Source organism: Mandrillus leucophaeus, unplaced genomic scaffold, assembly GCF_000951045.1.
Source record: "Mandrillus leucophaeus isolate KB7577 unplaced genomic scaffold, Mleu.le_1.0 Scaffold284, whole genome shotgun sequence".
In the NCBI taxonomy this organism is placed as follows: Eukaryota; Metazoa; Chordata; class Mammalia; order Primates; family Cercopithecidae; genus Mandrillus; species Mandrillus leucophaeus.
Genome location: NW_012102965.1, coordinates 2,719,526 through 2,742,862, shown reverse-complemented (window position 1 = coordinate 2,742,862; position 23,337 = coordinate 2,719,526). Strand labels below are relative to the sequence as shown.

Here is a 23,337-nt window from a genome sequence, read left to right as displayed (position 1 = left end):
ACTTTGGGAGGGGCAGTACTTCACCAGGTCCCTTAAGCTTGAGTTACTGTTTAAAGCTGTTTAAAACTGTAACTCGGGAAACTCTGTTTCATTCAGGTCTTCTGATATGCTCTCCCCTGGCTTGGAACAGTTTTCCTTTCCTTTTTCGTATGATCATATTCATCCTTCTGATCCTAATCTGAAGGACATTTATCAGGGAGGTCATATGAGGGCAGAAGTTGTCCTTTTTGTTCATCGTTATATTTCCAGTACTCAGCACTGCACTGGGCATGTGGCAAAGGCTTAATGAATGTCTTCATGATTCTAAAAAGAAATTTAACACAAATGTCAACTTGCAGCTTGTAAAGACTGTGAATGAAAATTACAAGTCTATTTCCCAAAGAGTTAAAACTGTGCACTTAAAATATTTGGATAGCTGTGATTCACACTGTTTCTGTTTTCTTGCTATTGGTCCTATCAACTTCTCCCTTCAGAGTTAGATGATTGTATAAGCCATAGGTGTGATAGAAGAGTTTTAAATTGGCCATAAAAACCATCAGTTAACAGCCTGACATTGCAATTTGAGGGTAGTCCGTTACACAATGTCCAGAGCCTTTTAAAACTCTTAATTAAATTTAGTAGGTCAGACAACTTCTTAAAGACCTCACACTGTTACAACATTCAGGCATGCTGTTAATGCAAGTGGTTTCTCAACTTTAAAACATATGTTCCCATTTCCAAAGTAAGATTTTGGAGTTGTTAGAAACTTGAGAAATTTGACCTGGTTTCATCATTTTAAAAACACTGAAAACGTTTACAAGTCACCCTATTTATGTACCATTCACATTTTATCCCATTGACTCAATTAATGTGCTCTGCACTTTCTCTCTCTAACTCACCATAATGCTTAACATAGAGAATGGTCTGGCAGCAAGGTGCACATTATGGCTGTTCTTGAAGGCCTGAGCAAAGGAATAGTAAATTATAGAAAGTACCATTTGATTACCTTTCTACATCAATTTGCATTATTTTTTTTTTAATGAGAAACTTTCGGGGTTTTCCAAATGAAGGCTTTTTGCTCCTAAGTAATTAGGGAGAGGTTTTCAGCTACTCCTAACCACCTAACCTTTAATTACAAGTGAATTTGAGCATCAACAATATTACGTAGAGTTGAACCAAAGATAACATTTCCCAGGCCACCTACACTGAGTGCTTTTCCTATAATAGGGAGCAGAGAGGGACTCAGATATGTCCTTGTTATTAACTCTGATGCACTCTTACCAATTATTAAATAGGAATGTAGGGCGAGGGGAGTAAAGGCACAGCAATACATCGTTCATTCTTCCAGACTGTTAGTCAGCAAGCTTGTAACGGGCATCAGCCACATGCTTGAAACTGGGCTAGGTGATGGAAACCTGAGTTGAGAAATGCAGCTCTTGTCCTCATGGGTTAGTGTTATTTGAAGCTCTCTTAGCGAGTGTGGCTTCTCTCCTTATGCTCCCAAAGATATGGTATTAATAGGTTTCTTGGTTTGGAGGGAAAAAAAGCTAAATTGATTCAGAGTAAGTGAGAAAAGGAAAAATCTTATAAGGCATGTGGATATCTCAAGGAGTCGTGGAATGTAAGGGAGGTGCTTCAAGGCCTCAGGAAGGATAAAAAGTGGAGTCACATCTGTCATGACAATCTGGCAGTTCCTTGCTGCTCTTTCTCCTCTGTGTTTCTCTCTATACATTGGCAATATTCTTTTTAAAAATTTATTCCTGAAAACTAGTTTTCTCTTCTACTTAGTTCATAAGGCAAAAAAAAAAAAAAAAAAAGTCGCCCTCTCAAGTTTATATCTCTTCCGTTCAAAGGAACACTTGGTTTGGTAATCATTTTAATCTCCAAATTTTCAGGATATGTAATCTGATTGGCTTAGCTTTGGTCAGATGTCCACCTATGGACCAATTTGCTGTAGCCAAGGGTGTAGCATCATTTTGTACACTCACAGATCCTGGAGTTACCTTCATGAGCTTGTGGATTTAGGGTGGGAGTTTGGGGAAACTTTCCAGAAAAATTGTCTGTCTGGTTAACTCACTATGTGTCCAAAATAACACTGTAAAATAAATTTTTTTTCTTTGCTAAAGAAATAACAATCATTGTTACAAGTTTGGAAAACAAAGACATATAGAGAAAAATTTAAATATCTGTAACATTCACAACATTCAAAAAGTCACTGTTACCATTTGCATTTTACTTTTTTACCTATGCAAATTGATCTGTCTATATATTTTTAAATTTGGTTTTAAACATACAATTTTTTATTTCTTTCAAAACTTATATTTTGTATGTTTCCCCCATGTAATTATATATTCTTTAAAAACAATTTTAAGTGATTGCAAGGTATTCAATTGTATAATAGTTTCTTTAGTCAATTCTTCATGATTTTCTCATGTCTGAATTTTTACTATTGAAAATAATGAGATAATTTGATAGTATTAGTCCATTCCCACACTGCTACCCTGAGACTGGGTAATTTATAAAGAAAAGAGGTTTAATTGGCTCACAGGAAGCATAGCTGGGGAGGCCTCAGGAAACTTTCAACCATGGCAGAAGGCAAAGGGGAAGTAGGTACAGCTTACATGGCTGGAGCAGGAGGAAGCAAGCAAACGGGGAGGTACTACACACTTTCAAACAACCAGATCTTGTGAGAACTCACGATTATGAGAACAGTAAGGGGAAATCTTCCCCATGATCCAATCACTTCCCACCAGGCCCCTCCTCCAACATTGGGGATTACAATTTGACATGAGATTTGGAGGCAGTGGGGCACAAATCCAAACCACACCAGACAGTAAATATCCTTGTAAATAAATCTTGATGTACTTCTATAGGTATTACTTTTAGTCAATAAAAGGGGACAAAAACATAAGATATTAGGGGTATCTGTAGCTTCAGGGTACTAGAGTAGAGCTTAATTGAACCACTGTTCTTACCACCATTTATAAGCAACATTCCTAATATAGAAAAGAGGAGTATAGAATTTTAGAGCAGTAATCACCATCTACCCAACCATTTCCTCTTTTTCATTTTCTGTTTCCAACCTGTCACTGGTAGACCATTACTCATTTTTTCTGCCCCTCCTACCTTTTCCCTGAACCCCTCAAATATACCCCTACTTGTACATTTTCATCACATCTGCATGGGGCACCATCTTTCTGGTAACATATATGACACTGTGTTATAATTATTTATGTGAGCTTGCCAGTTCCTGGAGGGCAAGGACTGTGTATCCTTGTTCTTTACATATTCAATATCTAGCACTGTGCTTGGTACACAGTGCAGTATATGATCAATACATCAGTGGGTCAACAAATGAATGAACGAATAAGTAAGTAACTTGATTGGTCAATTATTTAACTTCCCACTGAAGACAAACATTTTTTCTGTAGGCTTTTCTTGAATACCTCCAAAGTTCTAGCCTGTGGAGAAAACGATGGAGTTTATTCATGATATAGTCATTTAGTTATCCAAATAAACACTGATTGCCTATTCCATCTATTGTGTATTTCATGACAGGCACTTTGATAGTTGCTGGGGATTCATACTTTTCAGTGATTCTCACACAGCACACCTCGATTGCTGGGGGTCCAGGGACCTTAATATTGACTCAATCCTGTATTAGTCAGGATTGTCCAGAGAAACAGAACCAATAGAATATCTTGATATATTATAAGAAATTGGCTCATGTGACAAGTCCCAAAATCTGCAGGGTGATTTGACAAGCTGGAGACCCAGAAGAGCCAATGGTTTAGTTTCAGTCCAAGTTCAAAGACCTGAGAACTAAGAGAGCAGATGGTAGAGCACCAGTCCAGAGGCCAGAAAGCTCAAGACCCAGAAAGAGCCTATGTTTCAGTTTGAGTCCAAAGGCAGGAAAAATCTCAATATCACAGTTTGAGGCTGTTGGGCAGGAAGAATTTTCTGTTACTCAGGAGAGGACCAGGGTTTTTGTTCTATTCAGTCTTTCAACGAATTGACTGAGGCCCACTCACTTCATAGAGGGCTGTCTGCTTTACTCAGCCTCCCCATTTCAATGTTAATCTCATCCAAAGCACCCTGACAGAAATACCCAGAATAATGTTTGACTAAATATCGGGTATCCTGTGGCCCCGTCAAGTTGACACATAAAATTACCGACTATACCTTCCAAACATGTTTTCTCCCTCACACAATGTTTAATGTTATTCATATTCAGATGTAAATGTTTCCTTTTTCTTTAAAAAATTGACACCGTCGATGGCAATAATAAACTAAAATTAGCTGTCTTTGTTTAGATGGAGGAATTTATGACCCTCTGCAGGATGTTAGACATTAATTCACTTACTCAAACTACTCCCTTGTGCTTAAGAATCGAGAAGCCTGCATTTGAGTTCCAGTCCTTGCCATCATCTAGCTTTGTGGCCTTGAGTAAAACCTTTAAGAGTGTCAATTTCCTTATTTGTATGAATGCAGTGATTGGAGATAATCTTCAAGTTCCTTCTAGCTCTAACATTCAGTCATGAAATTATCATTTCACAAGTCAGAGGAATTAAAAAGACACCACATATTGGGATGATGAAAAAGTTTTGGAAATAGTGATGGTGGTTGCACAACATTTTGGATGTACTTAATGCCACTGAATTGCACACTTAAAACTGGTTAAAATAGGAAATTTTATGTCGTATATATTTTATGGTAAGAAAAACATTTTAAAAAGTACCTACATAGGCCGAGTGCAGTGACTCACACCTGTAATCCCACTACTTTGGGAGGTTGAGGTGAGTGGATCACTTGAGGCCAGGAATTCGAGACCAACCTGGCCAGCATGGCAAAACCCCATCTCTACTAAAAATACAAAAAATTAGCTGGGCATGGTGGCGTGAATCTGTAATCCCAGCTACTTGGGAGGCTGAGGCAGGAGAATTACTTGAATCTGGGAGGTGAAGGTTTCAGTTAGCTAAGATTGTGCCACTGCACTCCAGCCTGGGCAACAGAGCACAACTCTGTCTCAAAGAAGAAAAAAAAAACTACCCATATAGATTCAACCATTGTCCTCCAACATTGAGGATCAGCTATTTAATCCATTAATGAACGAGGCTAATGCGACAGTGAGAAATGGAGAAAATAGCCCACAATGCAGCTCATGTGGATGGCTCTGGTTCAGAGGTACTCTGGCCCCAATGGCCTGCCTCATACCCTTCTTGCCTGGATGCTATTGCACTGTCTGCCCCAGCCTCCCGGATGGCAGGGACTGCTTGAGTATCCAGGCTGTCCATGCCATCCATCCCTAACCCCAAAAAGGAAACTAGCAATTTCTAACTATCCGATCAATCTGCATCAAGTTGTGAAAGTATTCTATTTTCTCTCTTTGCCTTTTCTTCCAGCTGAGAAAGGTTAGAGTCCTTAAAAACTGAAGTTAACTAAGAAGTGTTTGCAAAAAGCAAAACTAGTCTGAATTGAATTTTGCTTCATATTACTACTGCTGTGACTTTTGGTCTAAGTAACATTTATTGATTGCTTTTTAATGCCAGGTAATGTTGTTAATTTATGGATCCATTTAATCCTCATAACATCCTTCAAATATTTTATATTTTAAACCTTATGATGAACTTGGCTGGAAGTTCTTATCCTTTGTCAGGAATTCTAGTCATCAGCCTAGGAGGAAAGGCATCTACCCTGTCCCTCTTCTCAGCACTAGCATAGACACTGTCTGCTGAAATTCCACATTTGCATCCCAGTTCCTACAAGATATGAAAAGAGGACTCAATGAAAAGGCCATTGCCCTTTGGAAGCCAATAGAGAACTGCAGCTTTAAGGCTGCCTCTTTTTCTCTTACATGTACATGCCCATTTGTTTTGTTTCTTTGCTCTTTCCAACTTTTCCATAATTAAAAGGCTGAACGGTATCCCTTTCCTATTAATCTATTCTGCTTCCCATCACTGTAAACTGATTCCTGACATATGCTGATCAGTTAGCACAGTCAGTGACTCACAATTCCTCTCCTGTATCCCCTTGGTGGGGCTGGCCATTCAGCACTCACAATTCATTCTTCATAAATAAAACCCCTGCCAACTGTTCCCGTTTAACAAGTTTAACATATTCCTCTCCTCAAACCATGTTCCTGTGTGGCCATAGCTGCCTGGCCATCCTCATATAGAGTCTTGGGTAACTAGTAATCAACAATAGGATGGCAGAGATGGGAATTCCAGGATGACCATGTTTGGTGAAGAACTGATAGTCTAATTTTGGGTAAAATGGATTTTTAAAACATTGTATCAAGATAGACACAACACTAGATACTCAATTTTGTTAATTTTGTTTTTTTGAAGTTCAAGGTACATCCATCAAAATGCACCAATCACAACTATACAATTTTAACAAATGGATTCACTCAGATAACCTACATCTTTTCATGACTTCAGTGCCCCTCACCAGTCAGCCTTAGACCCTCAGAAGAAACTGCAGCTTGGATCTTTTTTTCATTATAGATTAATTTTACCTATTGTAGAACTTCATATCAAAGGATCTATCCCAAATGTGCTCTTTTGTGTTCTTTTGCTTAGTATAACATCTATGAGATTCAGCTGTGATGTTATGTATATCATGTTCATCCCTTCTTCTTCTTCTTTTTTTTTTTGAGATGGAGTCTCTGTCGTGCCCAGGCTGGTGTGCAGTGGCACCATCTCGGTTCACTGCAACCTCCACCTCCTGGGTTCAAGTGATTCTTCTGCTTCAGTCTCCTGAGTAGATGGGATTACAGGTGTGCGCCACCATGCCCGGCTAATTTTTTGTACTTTTAGTAGAAACAGGGTTTCACCGTGTTGGTCAGGCTGGTCTCGAACTCCTGACCTCAGGTGATCCACTCGCCTCAGTCCCCCAAAGTGCTGGGATTATAGGCGTGAGCCACCGTGCCCCGCCCATGTTCATCTCTTCTTATTGCTGAGTAGTATCTTATTGTTACGCATTTAATTTTGAATTTCAAATTCTTTTAATAATACAAACGATGTATGTTTACATTTTATCTTGCAAAAATGTGAAACATGACAGATCAGAAGTCTAATATCTTTTGCCCAGTGCTGCCCCTTCTTATCCCTACCTGGAAGCAATTACTGGGGTCTGTTGGTGCAGAGCCTAATAATATTTTTCTTTATATGTATTCACAAACATGTGTCTGTTCTTTTAGAAAACATATAATTTTATTGTGTTTGTTTTAAGACAGCAGGCATCACTATATATATATATATTTGCAATTTGCTTTTTTTTTTTTTGAGACAGGATCTTGCTCTGTTACCCAAGCTAGTGGTGCGATCTCAGCTCACTGCAGCCTCCACTTCCCAGGTTCAAGTAATTCTTGTGCCTCAACCTCTGGAGTAGCTAGGATTACAGGCACGTGCTTTTTGTATTTTTTGTAGAAACGAGGTTTTGCCATGTTGACCAGGCTGGTCTTAAACTCCTGGCCTCAAGCAGTCCACCCGCCTCGGCCTCCCAAAATGCTGGTAATTACAGGTGTGAGCCACCGTGCCCGACCGCTTTTTTTACCCAACAGTATATCATAGATATAACCATGTCTGTGCATAGAAATTTACCTTATTTTTTTTAATGGTGCATAGTATTTCATAACATAGGTATTCTACATTTTGAGTCATTACTGAGATGGTTTGTAGTTTTTTCCATTTCAACAAATGCTGCAGTAAACCTATTTGCCAAATTTCCTGGTGCACATGTGTTTTTATTTTGTTTTGTTTGGTTTTAGACAGGGTGTGGCTTTGTTGCCCAGGCCGGAGTGCAGTGGTGCGATTTTGGCTCACTGAAATCTCTGCCTCCTGGGCTCAAGCAATCCTCCCACCTCAGCCTCCAGAGTAGTTGGGACTACAGGCGCATGCTACCACACCCGGCTAACTTTTAATGTTTTTTCGGTAGAGACAAGATTCCACTATGTTGCCCAGGCTGGTCTCCAACTCCTGGCTCAAGCCATCTGCCTGCCTTGGTCTCCCAAAGTGCCGGGATACAGGAATGAGTCACTGCGCCTGGCCCCATGTGTTTTTGTAGTATAGGTGTGGAGAAGTGGAATTTCTGAGTCAGAGAGTTACATACATTTAAATTTCAATAGATTTGCCAAAGTACCTACATAAATGCATGCACTCCCACTAATGCTTAGAGTGTTAGACAACTTTGAAGTTTTGGCTTCTCTATGGTTGAAAAATCTTACCCCATTTTAGTTTGTATTTCACTAATTCTGAAAAGGTTGAATTTTTTTTTCTTATGATTACTAGCTATTTGTCTTTTCTCTGAAGAGGCACTCTCAGTTCAGTGTTTTTATTGGGTCATTTTTCTTTTGCTTGCTAGGTTTCTAGAAGTTCGCTTTAATATACATTAGTATTCTAAGTGCCAAACCTTTCTTCTATTTTTTTTTCTTTTGTAATTAAAACGACCCCATTTTGCGGGGGAGAGGCTATTTTTGTGGTACAAAACTTTTAAATTATCCCAACCTTTGGGTTATGAGTTCTGCTTTTTCAGGCTCTAAGAAGGTCTTCTTCACTTTAAGGTCATAAGCATAGGGTTTTATTTCCTTCTGATATTTTTATAGTTGTAGGTTGATTTTGATGTGCTTGTAGGACCTTTGGATAAATAAAGCAACTCCAATCTCTTCCAGTCTTTTCTTTTTTTTTTTTTTTTTTGAGACGGAGTCTTGCTCTGTCCCCCAGGCTGGGGTGCAGTGGCCGGATCTCAGCTCACTGCAAGCTCCTCCTCTCGGGTTCACGCCATTCTCCTGCCTCAGCCTCCCGAGTAGCTGGGACTACAGGCGCCCGCCACCTCGCCCAGCTAGTTTTTTGTATTTTTTAGTAGAGACGGGGTTTCACCGTGTTAGCCAAGATGGTCTCGATCTCCTGACCTCGTGATCCGCCCGTCTCGGCCTCCCAAAGTGCTGGGATTACAGGCTTGAGCCACCGCGCCCAGCCTCTTCCAGTCTTTTAGCAAGTAAACATATTCCTACCACTTCAGGTATCTTGAATTTACAATTGTGTTTTCCACCCTATTTCCAGTTTGGCAGTGAGGGGGCTTTCAGATGGGGGCTAAATAAACAGTATAGAAATATCCTATTTTAGGGTCTTATGTTCCTCTTTAAAATCCACCATAACGATAGCCAAGATTTGGAAGCAACTTAAATGTCCATCAACAGATTAATAGGTAAAGAAAATGTGGTACATATACACAATGGAGTACTATTCAGCCACAAAAAAAGAATGAGATCCTGTCATTTGCAATAACAGGGATGGAACAGGAGGTCATTATGGTAAAGGAAATAAGCCAGGCACAGAAAGACAAACATCACATGTTCTCACTTATCTGTGGGAGCTAAAATTTAAAACAATTGAACTCATGGAGATAGAGAATAGAAGGATGGTTATCAGATGCTGGGAAGGGTAGTTGGGGTGGGGTGGGAGAAAGGGGACACAGTTATTGGGTACAAAAAAATAGAATAAGTAAGATCTAGTATTTGTTGGCACCATTGGGTGACTACAGTAAAAAATAATTTAATTGTACATTTAAAAATAACTAAAAGAGTATAATTGGATTGCTTGAAATGCAAAGGATAAATGATGTATGGATACCATATTTACCTTGATGTGATTATTATGCATTGCATGCTTGAATCAAAACATCTCATGTAACCCATAAGTATATACATCATGTACCCACAAAAATTAAAAATTAAATAAAATACACTTTAAATTCTGTTCAGACAAAAAAATGTATTCACTCAGTAAATATGTTTTATGTGCCTGCTTGAGATAGGCATCAGGATGTTGCATGAAGACTGATTTCCCCCCAACCAGGCAGTGCTTACAGGCTGGCGAGAAGGCAGAAATAAAACAAATAGCAGTAAGTGTGATGAGAGCCAAGAAGGAGACATCTAGCATAGAGTGCTGACACATATCCAGATGTCCACTGAGGTCATGCTGTCCTTGGAGACTTAAATAAAATTAGCTTGGACCTTTCATCCCATGTCTTACAGGAAGTCCAATAACCTTCTCAAGATTCCTGTGAATTCCTCAGGGCTTTGCTATCCTTGGCTCTGAGCTTTTGCCCCACTCAATTCTGTTTCACTTGTCTCCCATCCCTGCAGCTGTTCTCTTTTCTCTGCTCTGCCCTGGCCCATTGGAACTTCGTTCATTCTCCTTGATTTCCCTTCAAGTCACTCATTCGATGTGTGAGTTTATGAAACTCTAGTGAAAACTTGCGGAGCTTTACACTCAACACTCCTTCTGCTGTCTTCCACTGGTGCCTGTCATGATGCTCACTGGTGACCTTTCTCTGTGGGTACCAGAGCCTTTGTGCTTGGGTCCTGTTTCTGCCTCAAGACTTTCCACATATCTCCCAGCTTCTTGATTCAGAAGCTCAATTTATCCCAGTTTATTATGCAAACCCATGTCACATAATAAAGAGGCTCCTCCAGCCGAGTGCAGTGGTTCACACCTGTAATTCCAGCACTTTGGGAGGCCGAGGCAGGCAGATCATTTGAAGTCAGGAGTTCGAGACCAGCCTGGCCAACATGGTGAAACCCCGTCTCTACTAAAAGTACAAAAATTAGCTGAGCGTGGTGGCGCTCACCTGTAATCCCAGCTACTCGGGAAGCTGAGGCAGGAGAATCACTTGAACCCAGGAGGTGGAGGTTGCAGTGAGCTGAGATCACACCACTGCACTCCAGCCTGGGCCATAAAGCACAACTCCGTCTCAAAAAAAAAAAAAAAAAAAAAAGAAAAGAAAAAAAGAGAAAAAAAGAGGCTTCTCCTTTAATAACAAAGAAAAAACTGGCAGATGAGTCAGAGTTTCAGCCTTTCTTTGTTTCCCTCTGTAAGTGGAAGGGGCCAGTATACAGAGAGATTTTCCCTTTGATAAGAATTATGCTACCCTCTCTTGTTAGCGGGCAGGAGCACATCTGAACTTAGTTTTGTGTTTAAGTGACTTCTTTTGCATGCTAGTGCATCGTGGGTAGTCACTGAGAAAGTAGCATGGAAGCGCAGATCTGAGGAGGAGTGGTTGTTATCCAGGTGAGGGATGGGGCTGGGAGAGGTCGGCTTGGAGAAGAAGTGGTCCAGGCAGAGTGAGCAGTGCATGCAAAGACTCTGAGGTAGAGTAGAGCAAGGTTTACTCAAGAAATTAAGAGAAAGCTGGGCATGGTGGCTCACACCTTTAATCCCAGTACTTTGGGAGGCTGAGGTAGGAGGACTGCTTGAGTCCAGGAGTTCAAGATCAGCCTGGGCAACATAGCAAGACCCTGTCTCTACAAAAAATTTAAAAATTGGCCAGACTTGATGGCATGTGTCTGCAGTCCCAGCTTTTAAGGAGGCTGAGATGGGAGGATCGCTTGAGCTCAGGAGGTTGAAGCTGCTAGTGAGCCACGACTGTGCCACTGCACTCCAGCCTGGGTGACACACTGAGACCCTAACTCTTAAAAAAAAAAAAAGATGAATTAGAAGACACAAAACTCCTCCAGAACCAGTCCGTGGTGGGTGTTCTCATGTCAGTAAGAAATGCTGGTCACTTGCTGTGTTGAAACTGAAAAGGGAAGAGGAGTTCAGTTTGGTCTCAGATTATTGGCTAAAGGCAATGAAGGAATGAGTTGTCTGTTGTTGTTTTCCAGAGCTGGTTTCTGCTTGCTCCTTATGAAAGAATTCTGGTCAAAGCTTAGTAAGGAAGAGGCATCCTGAGGCACATTGGACCTCTGGTCCCATCATGACTGGGAAATCAGTTTTTAATGTTTCTCTGGGGTTCCCTTGGCCAACAGGGTATCTGTTCAGTCGGTCCAGGGGCTTAGGATTTCATTTTTTATTTCTCAAAGTGTAGGTGGTATAACATTTTGAATGCACAAAATGCCACTGAATTGTACAGTTTAAAGTGGTTAGTTTTATAATATGTGACATGCATACTTATCAGTCATAGGAATGGGCGCTTCAATAACAAAAAGATTACTCTGCCCACCGCATAGAGAATGAATTGGAGAAAATAAGAATGGAGAGAGGAAGGCCAGGTATGGTGGTTCACGCCTGTAATCCCAGCACTATGGGAGGCCGAGGCGGGTGGATCACCTGAGGTCAGGAGTTCAAGACCAGACTGGCCAACATGGCAAAACCCCATCTCTACTAAAAATACAAAAATTAGCCAGGTGTGATGGTGCACAGCTGTAATTCCAGCTATCTGGGGGATGGCTGAGGCATAAGAATCGCTGGAACACAGAAGGCAGAGGTTGCAGTGAGCCGAGATTGCACCATTGCACTCCTGCCTGGGAAACACAGCAAGACTGTCTTAAAAAAAGAAAGAAAGAAAAGGAATGGAGAGAACAATGGGGAGGTTGCTGCAGTGTCCAGGTGCACAGTGACAGCAGCTCAGAGTAGGGAAGGGACAATGGGATCTCTGGTACTGGAACTGCTGGGGAGATACCCATGTAGAGAACCACACAGACAACTGCAAAAGGGGACAGGATTCTAGGAAACAGACAGCGGGGCGGAGGTAGGGGTGCAGACCTGGGAGGAGGAGCGCATTTACTGCTCCCAGGGGAAGTCACAACCTAGGATGAACTCAGCAGGGGCAGTACGAGCAGCCATGTGGCTACAGGAGGAGGCCGTTTGTGAGGTCTTGAGCGAACACTATGATTTTGAAATGTGAGCCCAGAAAGACAGAGAAACATGAATAGTAATGTGAGGGGAAAGCAAAGCTAAGGAAGTTTTGTATTTTTATGTTAGAGGATAATTGAATGTGCATTAGGTTCAAAGAGTAGGAACCACCGGTGGGAAAGTGGAGCTGAGGCTATGCATTTTTGATGCAACTACATCAAACGTGTACAGGCTGGCACTGCAAAGGAGCAGGAACATTCCTTCCTCTGAGAGAGAACAGAGAGCAGGATGATGTCTGAGAGCAACTTTAATGTGGTAGGGATAAAAGTTATGGGACTTATACCCAAATGCGAGGGTAGAACCCAAGGGCAGCTTTGGAGAAACAGTGGCAGGACAGAGTAAAGGGGCAAAGGATGTGGACATGTTTGGGAAGGTTTTTAATTTATGTGTTTGTTTGTTTTGAGATGGAGTCCCGCTCTTGTTCCTCAGGCTGGAGTGCAACCTCTGCCTCCTGGGTTCAAGTGATTCTCCTGCCTCAGCCTCCTGAGTAGCTGGCATTACAGGCAAGTGTCACCATCCTCAGCTAATTTTTGCACTTTATTAGTAGAGACGGGGTTTCGCCATGTTGGCCAGGCTGGTCTGGAACTCCTGACCTCAGGTGATCCACCTGCCTTGGCCTCCCAAGCTGCTGGGATTACAGGTGTGAGCCACTGTGCCCGGCCATGGGAAGGGATTTTAGAGGGAAGTGGAAGTGAGTCAACTGGGTCTGGTTAAAGGATTGCCAAGGATCCCTGAAAGTCAAGAACATACCTTTGGAGGGGAGCCAAGCATCTCATTATGTAATTTTTTTTTTTCCCAAAAGTACTAGGCCTAAGAACTAAGACAGTAATCCTGGTGGGTATAGTGTTGCATAAAATACTTTAATCAAGCCGCACTGAAATAGAATGGGAATGGCATGAAAGAAATACAAGTAGTATTATAAGAAATAGGATTTGAAAATCTTTTGTATATAAGTTCTCTTTTCAAAAGGAATGTTATTTAAAACTATTTTGAATAGATAAATCTATATTTAAATTAGCCATTAGGAATTATTTTTGCATTTAGGAGTACATCTATATGATATAAATTATTGTAATAAAATATAGGTCGCTTTTAAAAGGGTCATCTACTGAAACTGTATGTTTTAGGAAGTTGTTGAGGGTTTTCATACCAGAGATAACATTAAAAAAACTCAAACCTGCAACATTATGTAAATTGTTAGTACAATATACTAAAAATCTTTTGTACTAATTGATTAAGCATATGATTTAGAGAAATCATTTGGCTTCATTTACTGCTTTAAATATTACATGTATTATTATAACTTGCAACTAATTGTGACTGTAGTTGGCACTCTAGAAATTTAGTTGTGTAAGTCCAGGGTGTGGTGCCATGAGCACTACAAAGAGGAATAAGAAACAGTCCCTGCCCTGAGAAAGCTGATGTCTAGTTGGGGCTATAAGTGTTCATATGAAAAGGAGGGACGAGCGTCCTGGCTCATGCCTGTAATCTCAGCACTTTGGTCAGGAGTTTGAGAATAGCCTGGCCAATATGGTGAAGCCCTGTCTCTACTGAAAACACAAAAATTAGCTGAGTGTGGTGGCGTGTGCCTGTAGTCCCAGCTACTTGGGAGGCTGAGGCATGAGAATCCCTTGAACCCAGGAGATGGAGGTTGCAGTGAGCCGAGATCGTGCCCCTGGACTCCAGCCTGGTGACAGAGCAAGACTCGGTCTCAAAAAAAAAAAAAAAACCCAAACAAAAACCCAAAACAAAAACAAACCAGTTCCTATGAAAAGGCAACTAACATCCAAGCAAGATGAACTAGAATCTCATAACTGGTGGAGAAGTAACAGCTTTGGAAGATTCAAAGGGTCAGAGCTCACTTTAAAAATCAGACATAGGGGTGGGTAAGTGGGGTAGTTAAGAAACCTGGCCATGGACTAAGGTGTATTTGAATTGAAACTTGCTGGTGTGAAAAGAGTGGTTATTTTTCTTGAGAGCTGAAAAGAACACACAAGAAGATCCAAACACATAAAGACACATAGCACATCGAGAAAGTCAGGTTTCTGGTCAGTAGACCAGCTGGCTGGAGCACAGCAGAGATGTGCAAGGGGTAGCAGGATGAGGTTTTGAATTTAAGGAGGGTATGAACTGTGTTGCATGCCATTAGGAGAATTAGGTAGAGAAAAAGACTAGACTGACAGCTCTTCTACGGTACTGACTAATCAGAGCTAAAGTACATTGAATGAATTAGCACACAGAAAGACCTTACCACAATGCCTATTACAAAGCAAGTGTTCCATGAGCAACATCAGCATTACTGTTACTGGGCTGAGGTGTGCAGAATGATCTTGACACCTCTAGCCACTTTATGCCAAACACATCAAACATTGACTCTTCATTCCTTATCCTCCTCACCAAACTGTTTCTGCTCGTCTCCTCCAGCACAGCAAGTGATGGAATCGTTCAAGCCATGAACCCTTTTCTCACCACTCTATATCCGGCCCACAACCAGCCAGGCCCTATCCTTTCTGCTTCCAAAATATGTTTTTCACCATTCCACTTTCCTTTGTCTTCACTGTCATCATCCTGCATTTACTTAGACTTCTGCAATGGTTTCCTGTCCACATTTCCATTTTTGCTACCCTACAATGTATTTTCAATTCAGAATGGTCTTTAATATAGATAGCCGGGCATCATGGCAGTATGCACCTGTAGTCCCAGCTACTCAGGATTGCTTGAGCCCAAGAATTTGAGGCTCTAGTGTGCTATGATAGTACCTGTGAATAGTCACTGCATTCCAGCTTGGGCAACATAGTGAGACTATATATATATACTTCATTTTCCTGCCTCTTCATTCTCACTGCATCTCGCTTTCCCTTTGTTGACCAATGCACTAGACTTGATGCTTTCATAGCTCAGGCCTACTGAGGTTCTATTCCCTCTGTCTGAAATATCTGCCTGCCCACTGTACCCTTGTCTATCTAGCTCTTTCTTATTCTTCAGGTGGCAGCTTCAGCATCACCCTCTCAGTGGCTTCCCACGAGCATCAAATCTAAAGCAGGTTCTGTTCCCCCCAACTCCCATTGTGGGCTAATTCACCCATTGCTCTTCCAATGCCTTCACAGCAAATGGCCCTATGTGAAGGTGTACTTATATTTTTGTATTTGCTGGTTTTATGTCTATACTGGATGCTTTCAAGTAGAGGTATTAAAAAGTCAATTCAACTGATCTTAAACAATAGGACATTTTATTATCTCCCATAAGTGGAAATCCGGAGGTAGGATGGGATTCAGAGCTGGCTGAGTCAGCAGTTTAAGATGTCCTATTCTTTCATTCTCTGTACTCCGCTGTCCATGGCATCAGTGTCACCCTGAAGCTGCTGACACTGGTGAAAGAAAGATGGCAGCCAGCTAGGACAGATGTTACCTGCTGGCTTCTTCACATTTACTGGGAGACAGAGTCTTTCCTTGCAACCCAAGTCCTTTCAGTCAGATTGAACCAAATTAGGTCACATGTTCCCCCTACCATCAGGAAAAATGCTTTATGCTAGTTGCAGTGAGTCTTAGTTTCTGACCAAATAAGTAGGATGGATTTATTATTCTTGTCATAGGAGTAAGAAATCCAACTCTATGACTGAAGTCAATGGAATTGTGGGATAAACAATCCTGGGAGTGCAATACTGGGGAGTCAACCCTGTTATCCACTTACATCTCCACATTCAGTATGGGAAAGGCTCATGCCTGTTTCATTCATTCCTATGTACTCAACTTCAGGCCTTCTTGCTTTTAATTCAGTGCTCACCACCCCAAGCAATGACAAGAAAGCATGTGTAGCTTAAAAAGAGATGGAGGGCAACAAATAGTATTGAAAAAAGGCGCTGAAGTCAAAACTTTGGAGAACCCCTTTATTTAGGGCACACATTCTAAATGCAGGAGATACTGCCTACAAAGAAGTGAAAACGAATTATTGCAGAAGGAAAAGAAACGGAGATTACAATGATTTGTATCTCTCCAAAATGCAACCCAATCCAAAGAAAACGTTATCCTCTAGTATTTAATTTCCCTTGTTAGGGAGAATTTAAATTAAATTAAAATTTCTTCCTCAAGGGGAGGGAGCAATAATTAATAAAAATGAGAAACACTGAATTATGGGACAAGAGAAGGAAGAGGCCATAATGAGCAATTTAGGGCTGATGAGAGAGAATGGAGGAAATCTAGAAAAATCTCAATCTCAATGTGTGTACTTAACTATTAAAAAATATCTAGTTATAATGCCTAGTAATAGATACAGAAACTTAAAACTCTTTTTAACTAAAACATTAGGGAAAATTCCTGAATATGGCATTCTATCTCAGTCAGGAAAATCATTACTCCTCCTCTTCTGAAACAGACCAAAAAGGACATAGATGAGACCTGGCTGGTATGGGTTTTTTGTTTGTTTGTTTTGTTTTTAGAAAGGGTCTCACTTTGTTGCCCAGACTAGAGTGCAGTGGCGTGATCTCAGCTCACTATAGCCTGGACCTCCTAGACTCAAGCAATCCTCCCTCCGGAGTAGCTGGGACTACAGGCGTTTGTCACCATGCTTGGTTAATTTTTGTATTTTTAGCAGAGACCGGGTTTCATCATACTGGCCAGGCTGGTCTCAAACTCCTGACCATGTGATCCACCCACTTCAGCCTTCCAAAATGCTGGGATTACAGGTGAGAGACATGGCACCTGGACCTGGCTGGCATGCTTTAAGAATATAATTATTCTGTCAGATATACATTTAAAAAAATGTAATCATTAGGGCAGTCCATCGCCATGGGAAAAAGAACTTGTGGTATTTCAGGACTTCTTTCCACATATCAGTCACTCTGATAGGCAAAACAAGTTCATATTGCCTAAGTTTTTCAAATATATTATCAATGAGGTTTAGATGAGTATTCAATCAACTGGAGGAAAAAACATACCCTACAGTATAGTGTACAAAATTTCTAAAATAAACCTATCTGAAAAGCAGATGAACTGTATATGCCATGAGGACTAGCATGAGCCTGAGCCCTGTTTTCCTTGGGCTACAATAGGACATTTTTTTCCTAGCTATATAAAGTGACCTGGAATCTCCTTAGTTTTGATACTTATCAACATTGATAAGTAATATTGGTTACCGGCAGCAGGAGGCTTTGGTGAATGAAAAGATATTGGTAGGACCTCCTTCAGGATCTCAGGGAAGACTCATGTTTAACAAACACTGTTAACTGGCACCATGATAAAAAATCTCCGGAAACATATTTTGCCATTTAAACAATGACAATGAATGTTTAAATGACATTATATGTAACCCTTGGATTAGATAAAAGATAATTATAGAAGATCAAAACTTCAACCTATATGTCATATTTCACAGGATCTTTAAAACTCAGCAATGTTTTGGTTTAGGTATAAACATTCAATTACTTTCCCCTCAAGTTTGGAATAGGAAAAACTCTTATCACAAAAGATACAAAATGCGCTGGGCGCGGTGGCTCATCCTAGCACTTTGGGATGCCGAGGTGGATGATCATTTGAGGTCAGGAGTTCGAGACCAACATGGCCAACATGGCGAAACTCAGTCTCTATTAAAAATACAAAAATTAGCCGAGCCTGGTGGCAAGTACCTATAATTCCAGCTACTCAGGAGGCTGAGGCAGGAGAATCACTTGAACCCAGGAGGCAGAGGTTGCAGTGAGCTGAGAGATCACGCCGCTGCACTCCAGCCCGGGTGACACAGCAAGATCCCATCTCAAAAATGAAAAGAAACCAAAAAAACCCAAAAGATACAAAATGTATTTTGTTATTGTGTTTGTATAGATGGTACCTATTTTATTTTTAAGCTCTAAGTTTTGTGATTCTTTTCTTGAAACCACCAAGTTTCCACTCCACTTCTCCCTCCTCAATCAATTTCTTAACACAGAGTTTCTCAACTTTAGGAAACGAACTAGTATCCTATGAGGAAGTTTAATTTCTGGGAAGGTAGGAAACTAATTCAATCCTTTTAGCAGTTAGAGAAGAACCATTTATTATTAGTGACATGGATACAGACGCTCAGGAAGGGAGAGCTATGTTCTACACATTTTTATCCCATTATATTGTTAAGTTGTTTGCATATTTGATCTAGATGGTCAAGAAGCCCTAGAAGTTGACTGTAGCATTGAAAAGAGGTCTATTTTCAATTTGGCAACTGACCTGCTAGGTTACAAAGTGAATGTAACTTGCCTAGAGGCACAAGGAGTGGTACATTAACAATCACTGTAGCCACTAAAGTGGTCTGTTGCATACAGTTTATTTCACTAGATTGCAATTTTATACACAGTATGAAGGGGTTTCCTGATAGCACATATATAGTTTACTTTCTGTACTGCTGAAGAACCAATTGTTTTTTACACTGTATCATAATACCCTATCATTAAAACATTATTCAGTGAATTTTTTCCAACTACATATAAACGGAGATTTACCACACACATTCTTTACCACGGTGCAAGAATGTCTTTATAACATATTTGAATCACAAAATGTGAGTCTAAAATACATCACTGTAATTAAAACACTACTTTAAAGTTACAATGCCCCATGTTATAGTAGCCAGATTTGATTAGTCCCTGTATAAATCACAAAGCAGTTTGGTGGATAATGTCTTGGATAACTGGCAGCAGCTTTTAACTGTAATATTAAAAAAAAATCTTTAATTAAGAACCAGACATTCACAATTTAGGAAACTTCTTCCCTTATATGTCAGTATTCTAGTCGAAATGGGGCATTTAAAAATTTGTAGTCTCTAAAACAAGGAAAATAAATCCAACCCTCCCTTAGCTGAAAGGATGCAGTTCTAACATTAGGTTTCGTAGAAACCTAAGACTAGCATTGTGTGAGGAGTGGAAACAAGTCATAAGAAACAAAACATTTCTTTTAAAACCTCTTAGATTCCTCTGCCCCTCCCCATCTCTGTCAAACACAGAGAAAGAATACTGCATTACAAATAAAGATGTGTTTCCATGAAATGATGTAAACAAGTTAGAGGGAAAGATTTCCTCATTTTCCTATTTTGTGGAGTGGGGCAGTGGGATATCAGTTAAATAAGAAATAGAGCTCCTTAATCAAAGAATCACTTCATTACACACAAAATAGCTCGGGGCAACTGCTGAAAGCTTCTCCTGTGTTTCCTTTCCTTTTCCCCAAAGTTTGAGAATATTTGAAAGTTCAATAAATAGTAGAAAAATAATCCTTTACTTAGAAATTTTGAGATGCATCGTTTAGAGCATGAGTTCCATACAGCAACTGTGGTATCCAGGTACCGCTAAGAAACAAAGTGAAATCTTCAATGCACACATTTGTATCTGCATGTGCCACATTCCAGTCTCTGGGTGAGCAGATTTTTCTCTCTTCCAGTTAAGGAGAGCTGAATGCTTCTGGCTCTTCGGAACATTCCTCTGGCTCAGCTTCACTTGCAGGTTCCGTCTCTGTGTTTGGAGGCTCGCCTTCTGTTCCCTTCCATTAGTGTTATGGCAGGTTCGTTCATCAGGCTTATTTCCCCTCCATTTCAGAACCAGCCTCACGTCTTCACAAATGTGACTGTGTTGTTGTTTCTCTCGTTTTTAACCATGTCATCAGGCAGGAAATGACTCAAACAACTCTGCACAAAGTACAAACACGAGGGAGGTCTCTTGCTGTGGGTTTTAAGCTGGTTCTTTTTCTTTCCAGAACATTCGGTAGCTCCCAGATCTCGTCTTGGCGTGGAGGTGAGGAGATCGTTAGCATTCTGCATCAACAGTGTGTACCGTCACGGCCGCCTGTAAGTGGTGGCTATGATGAAGTGTAGGGTGGTGTGACCGGTAGTGGTGGAACTTGTGACTTAGTAGGGCAGCAGTCTGAGGGGGAGTATCCAGGTCTAAGTCCTCATCATGGTTTCCCACATCGACCCCGGCTGACAAGGGGTCATTGTTGCATGGAGGATTTTCACTGTCCTCCTGCGGGCTCATGGTGCTGTAACCTAGAAAAAGAACAAAACAAACACACAGCTGAGAGCTTCAAGACGCAGAGAGAAGATTCACTTGCAATTTCTAGGGCACTGGGAGGTACTCCTGCCTTTGCAATACATAGGTGCAAACACTGGCAAACTGTCAGCAGATGCTAAAGTAATTTATCTTTAAAGAGATTTAGTGATAACTCTTTTTTCCCTTAAAACAATGACACAATACATACATAACCACTTTAGACAGCTGAGAAAGCATGGAGGAGAAAAAAAAAACAACCCAGAACCCTCATCCCAAATCCCCAAGCTGGCAACACAAAAATGAAAATCACCCTACATCCCATTATCCATGGCTAGCCACCACTGGGGACCTACCTTTCTACACTTCTACCTAAGATAAAGATGATCTTTTTTATTAAAGAAATCCAAAAAAAGGGCAGCCTCAAGAAGAAGATCTGAACAGGACTCAGATCCACGGGGGCTGGTGGGGAAATCTGGGCTTCAAAATGCCTGAGTGTGACACCACAATAGAACAAAAAGAACCACCACCATCACCTGCGTACTTGCTCGGTAGCAGGCACTTGTCTCAGGCAATTCTTGCACACCATTGACGATATATTTTAATATCCATTTTACAATTCAGGAAAATGATGTTCAGAGACATTAAGGAACTTGCCCAAAGTTCTAGTGCCTAATGAAACACTAACTCCACGTATACCCACGGCAACTAGCTGTGGAATCAACTATTCTCTGTGTTAACTGCCCCACCTCCCCCATTTAAATTTAATTTCTTTTGGTATTCTAAGTAATACATGTTTCAAAGGCAAATGTCCTTGCTGATCAAAGGATTCCATTCTCAGATTCCTGACATGTTTTTAAATATTGCAAAAATCTCCTTTAAACATTTTGAGAAGCGACAGCTCATTAATATTTCCACTGCATCTACAGTTAGCATCAATCAGCACTTACCCGTGGGTAGTGCTAGTCACATTCATGGCTGCAAAACTGACGTTCTTGCATGCAGCCAAGCAGGAGTCATTTGTGGCTGAAACTGTATGCTCTGTGCAAAAGTTCTGTCCTCAGTGAAACGTTACTCAAATGATAGAATTATATAGCTGTCAGTCCAACTTAGCAAATATTTACCATGTACCTACAATATACAAGTCACTGTGTTGGGCACTGGAAGACATACAAAGATGAAAGCCTGGTCCCTGCACAGGGAGCTCAAAAGCTAGTGTTTGAGAAATGAAAAAATAGAAGCATTGGTCATTCAATTATTCATTTATTGAAGACCATTATGGAGTTGGAGCGGGAGATGAGGAAACATGAATAAGAGACGTCATCTTTCCTTAATGACTTCACAGTTGAGTTTGAGATAGATGCTCACAAAGCAAAGCTTCCTCTTACACAGATAATGGTAAGTGCTATAACTGAGGTATAATTAAAATCCAGAAGAGGGAATATCTAATTCTGGCTAGGGGAATAAGGAATCTTCAGAGAATGTATATTTTAGTCGGACTGAAGTGGATGAGTAGGAGTTTGATAAGTGGATATGAAGAAAGGAACAGGATGACCACAGCCATAGAGGTGTGGATATAAAGGCCATCCCTGTTCCACGTGGCTTGGATGAGTGCTAGCAGGTAGCTGGAGAGTAGGGCAGGTGGGAGGCAGAAAGTTGAGTCAGATCATAAAGCCCATGCCGAAGAGTAGCAAATGGAGAGACCGCACAAGATTCTGAGCAGGCCAAAAAATGGCATGATCATTTGTGTTTAGAGGATGGTGGTTTGGGAGATGAAGGCAAAGGAAAGACAGTGAGCAGTTAGGAGGTTATTTCAACAGCCCACGTGAGGGATAGAGAAAACTAGGGCAGTGGGATTGGACAGATTTAAAAGCTATCTCAGTGGTGGAGGCAAGAGAAATTGGTAAGTCATCAGATGTAGGGGACTGTGGGGGTGAGGAGTAGTGAAAGGTGGCTACAACTTCAACTTATAATGATAAGAAAGGACAACTCACAGATTGAATCTCAGGAAAGAAGACAAATTTTGTTTATGCACAGCTTGATTTTGAAAGTCTATGGGTCACATATGTGGAGATGTCTAGCCAGAATCTCAGAAGTGTCATCTGCAAATTCAGGGCAGAAGAGGAAGTGTTCACTGACATATGTGTCCACCATGACTGAGTGCCTACTTGGTGCCAGGTGGCAGGATAGAGGCTGGACAGGAAAGGGCTAAGGTGAGGCCTCAGCTCCTGAGAGGCCCATGGGCAAGAAGGGGAAACACCCATGTGCTAAAACAGAGGCACACAAAAGGAACTCCAAAGCCAATGAACTTGGCTTAGATCTTTGAGATGACGACAATTGGGTAGCCCTGATGGGAGAAACGAGACTCAGTAGGTAAAGACAGGGGTGTAAAGGTACTTCCAGCAGGGCCCAAGTACATGCAATGGTATAACAGCTGGAAGGGCTCTGGTGGCTTCTGGGAATGGTGAAAGCTTGGGGCTGGGGGTGGGGGCAGTGGGAGATGGCACTGGACAGACAGGCTAAGACCAGGTCAAGAAGGCTGGCTGAAGCTATGAGCTATGATCTAGAATTGGACAGTGGGAGTGGTCAGGGGGCAAGAGGGAGGCTGGACAGAAGGAAGGTGGGATCAGAGGCTCAGAGGACAGGGTGCTGGAGCATGGGCCTCGAGGA

The 23,337-nt window shown here is 41.1% G+C and overlaps 1 protein-coding gene across 2 annotated transcripts in view; it reads right to left on the bottom strand.

The window, feature by feature from the left end:
* Positions 1–18,940: 18,940 nt before the first annotated feature.
* CACHD1 (cache domain containing 1) overlaps positions 18,941–23,337 on the bottom strand; it is a 228,708-nt gene continuing 224,311 nt past the window's right edge. For both annotated transcript variants that reach the window (XM_011985473.1, XM_011985474.1), the window contains exon 27: positions 18,941–20,666. In XM_011985473.1, coding sequence (XP_011840863.1) covers positions 20,428–20,666 — 239 coding nt within the window. In that variant the 3' untranslated portion in view covers positions 18,941–20,427. The remainder of the gene's footprint in view (positions 20,667–23,337) is intronic.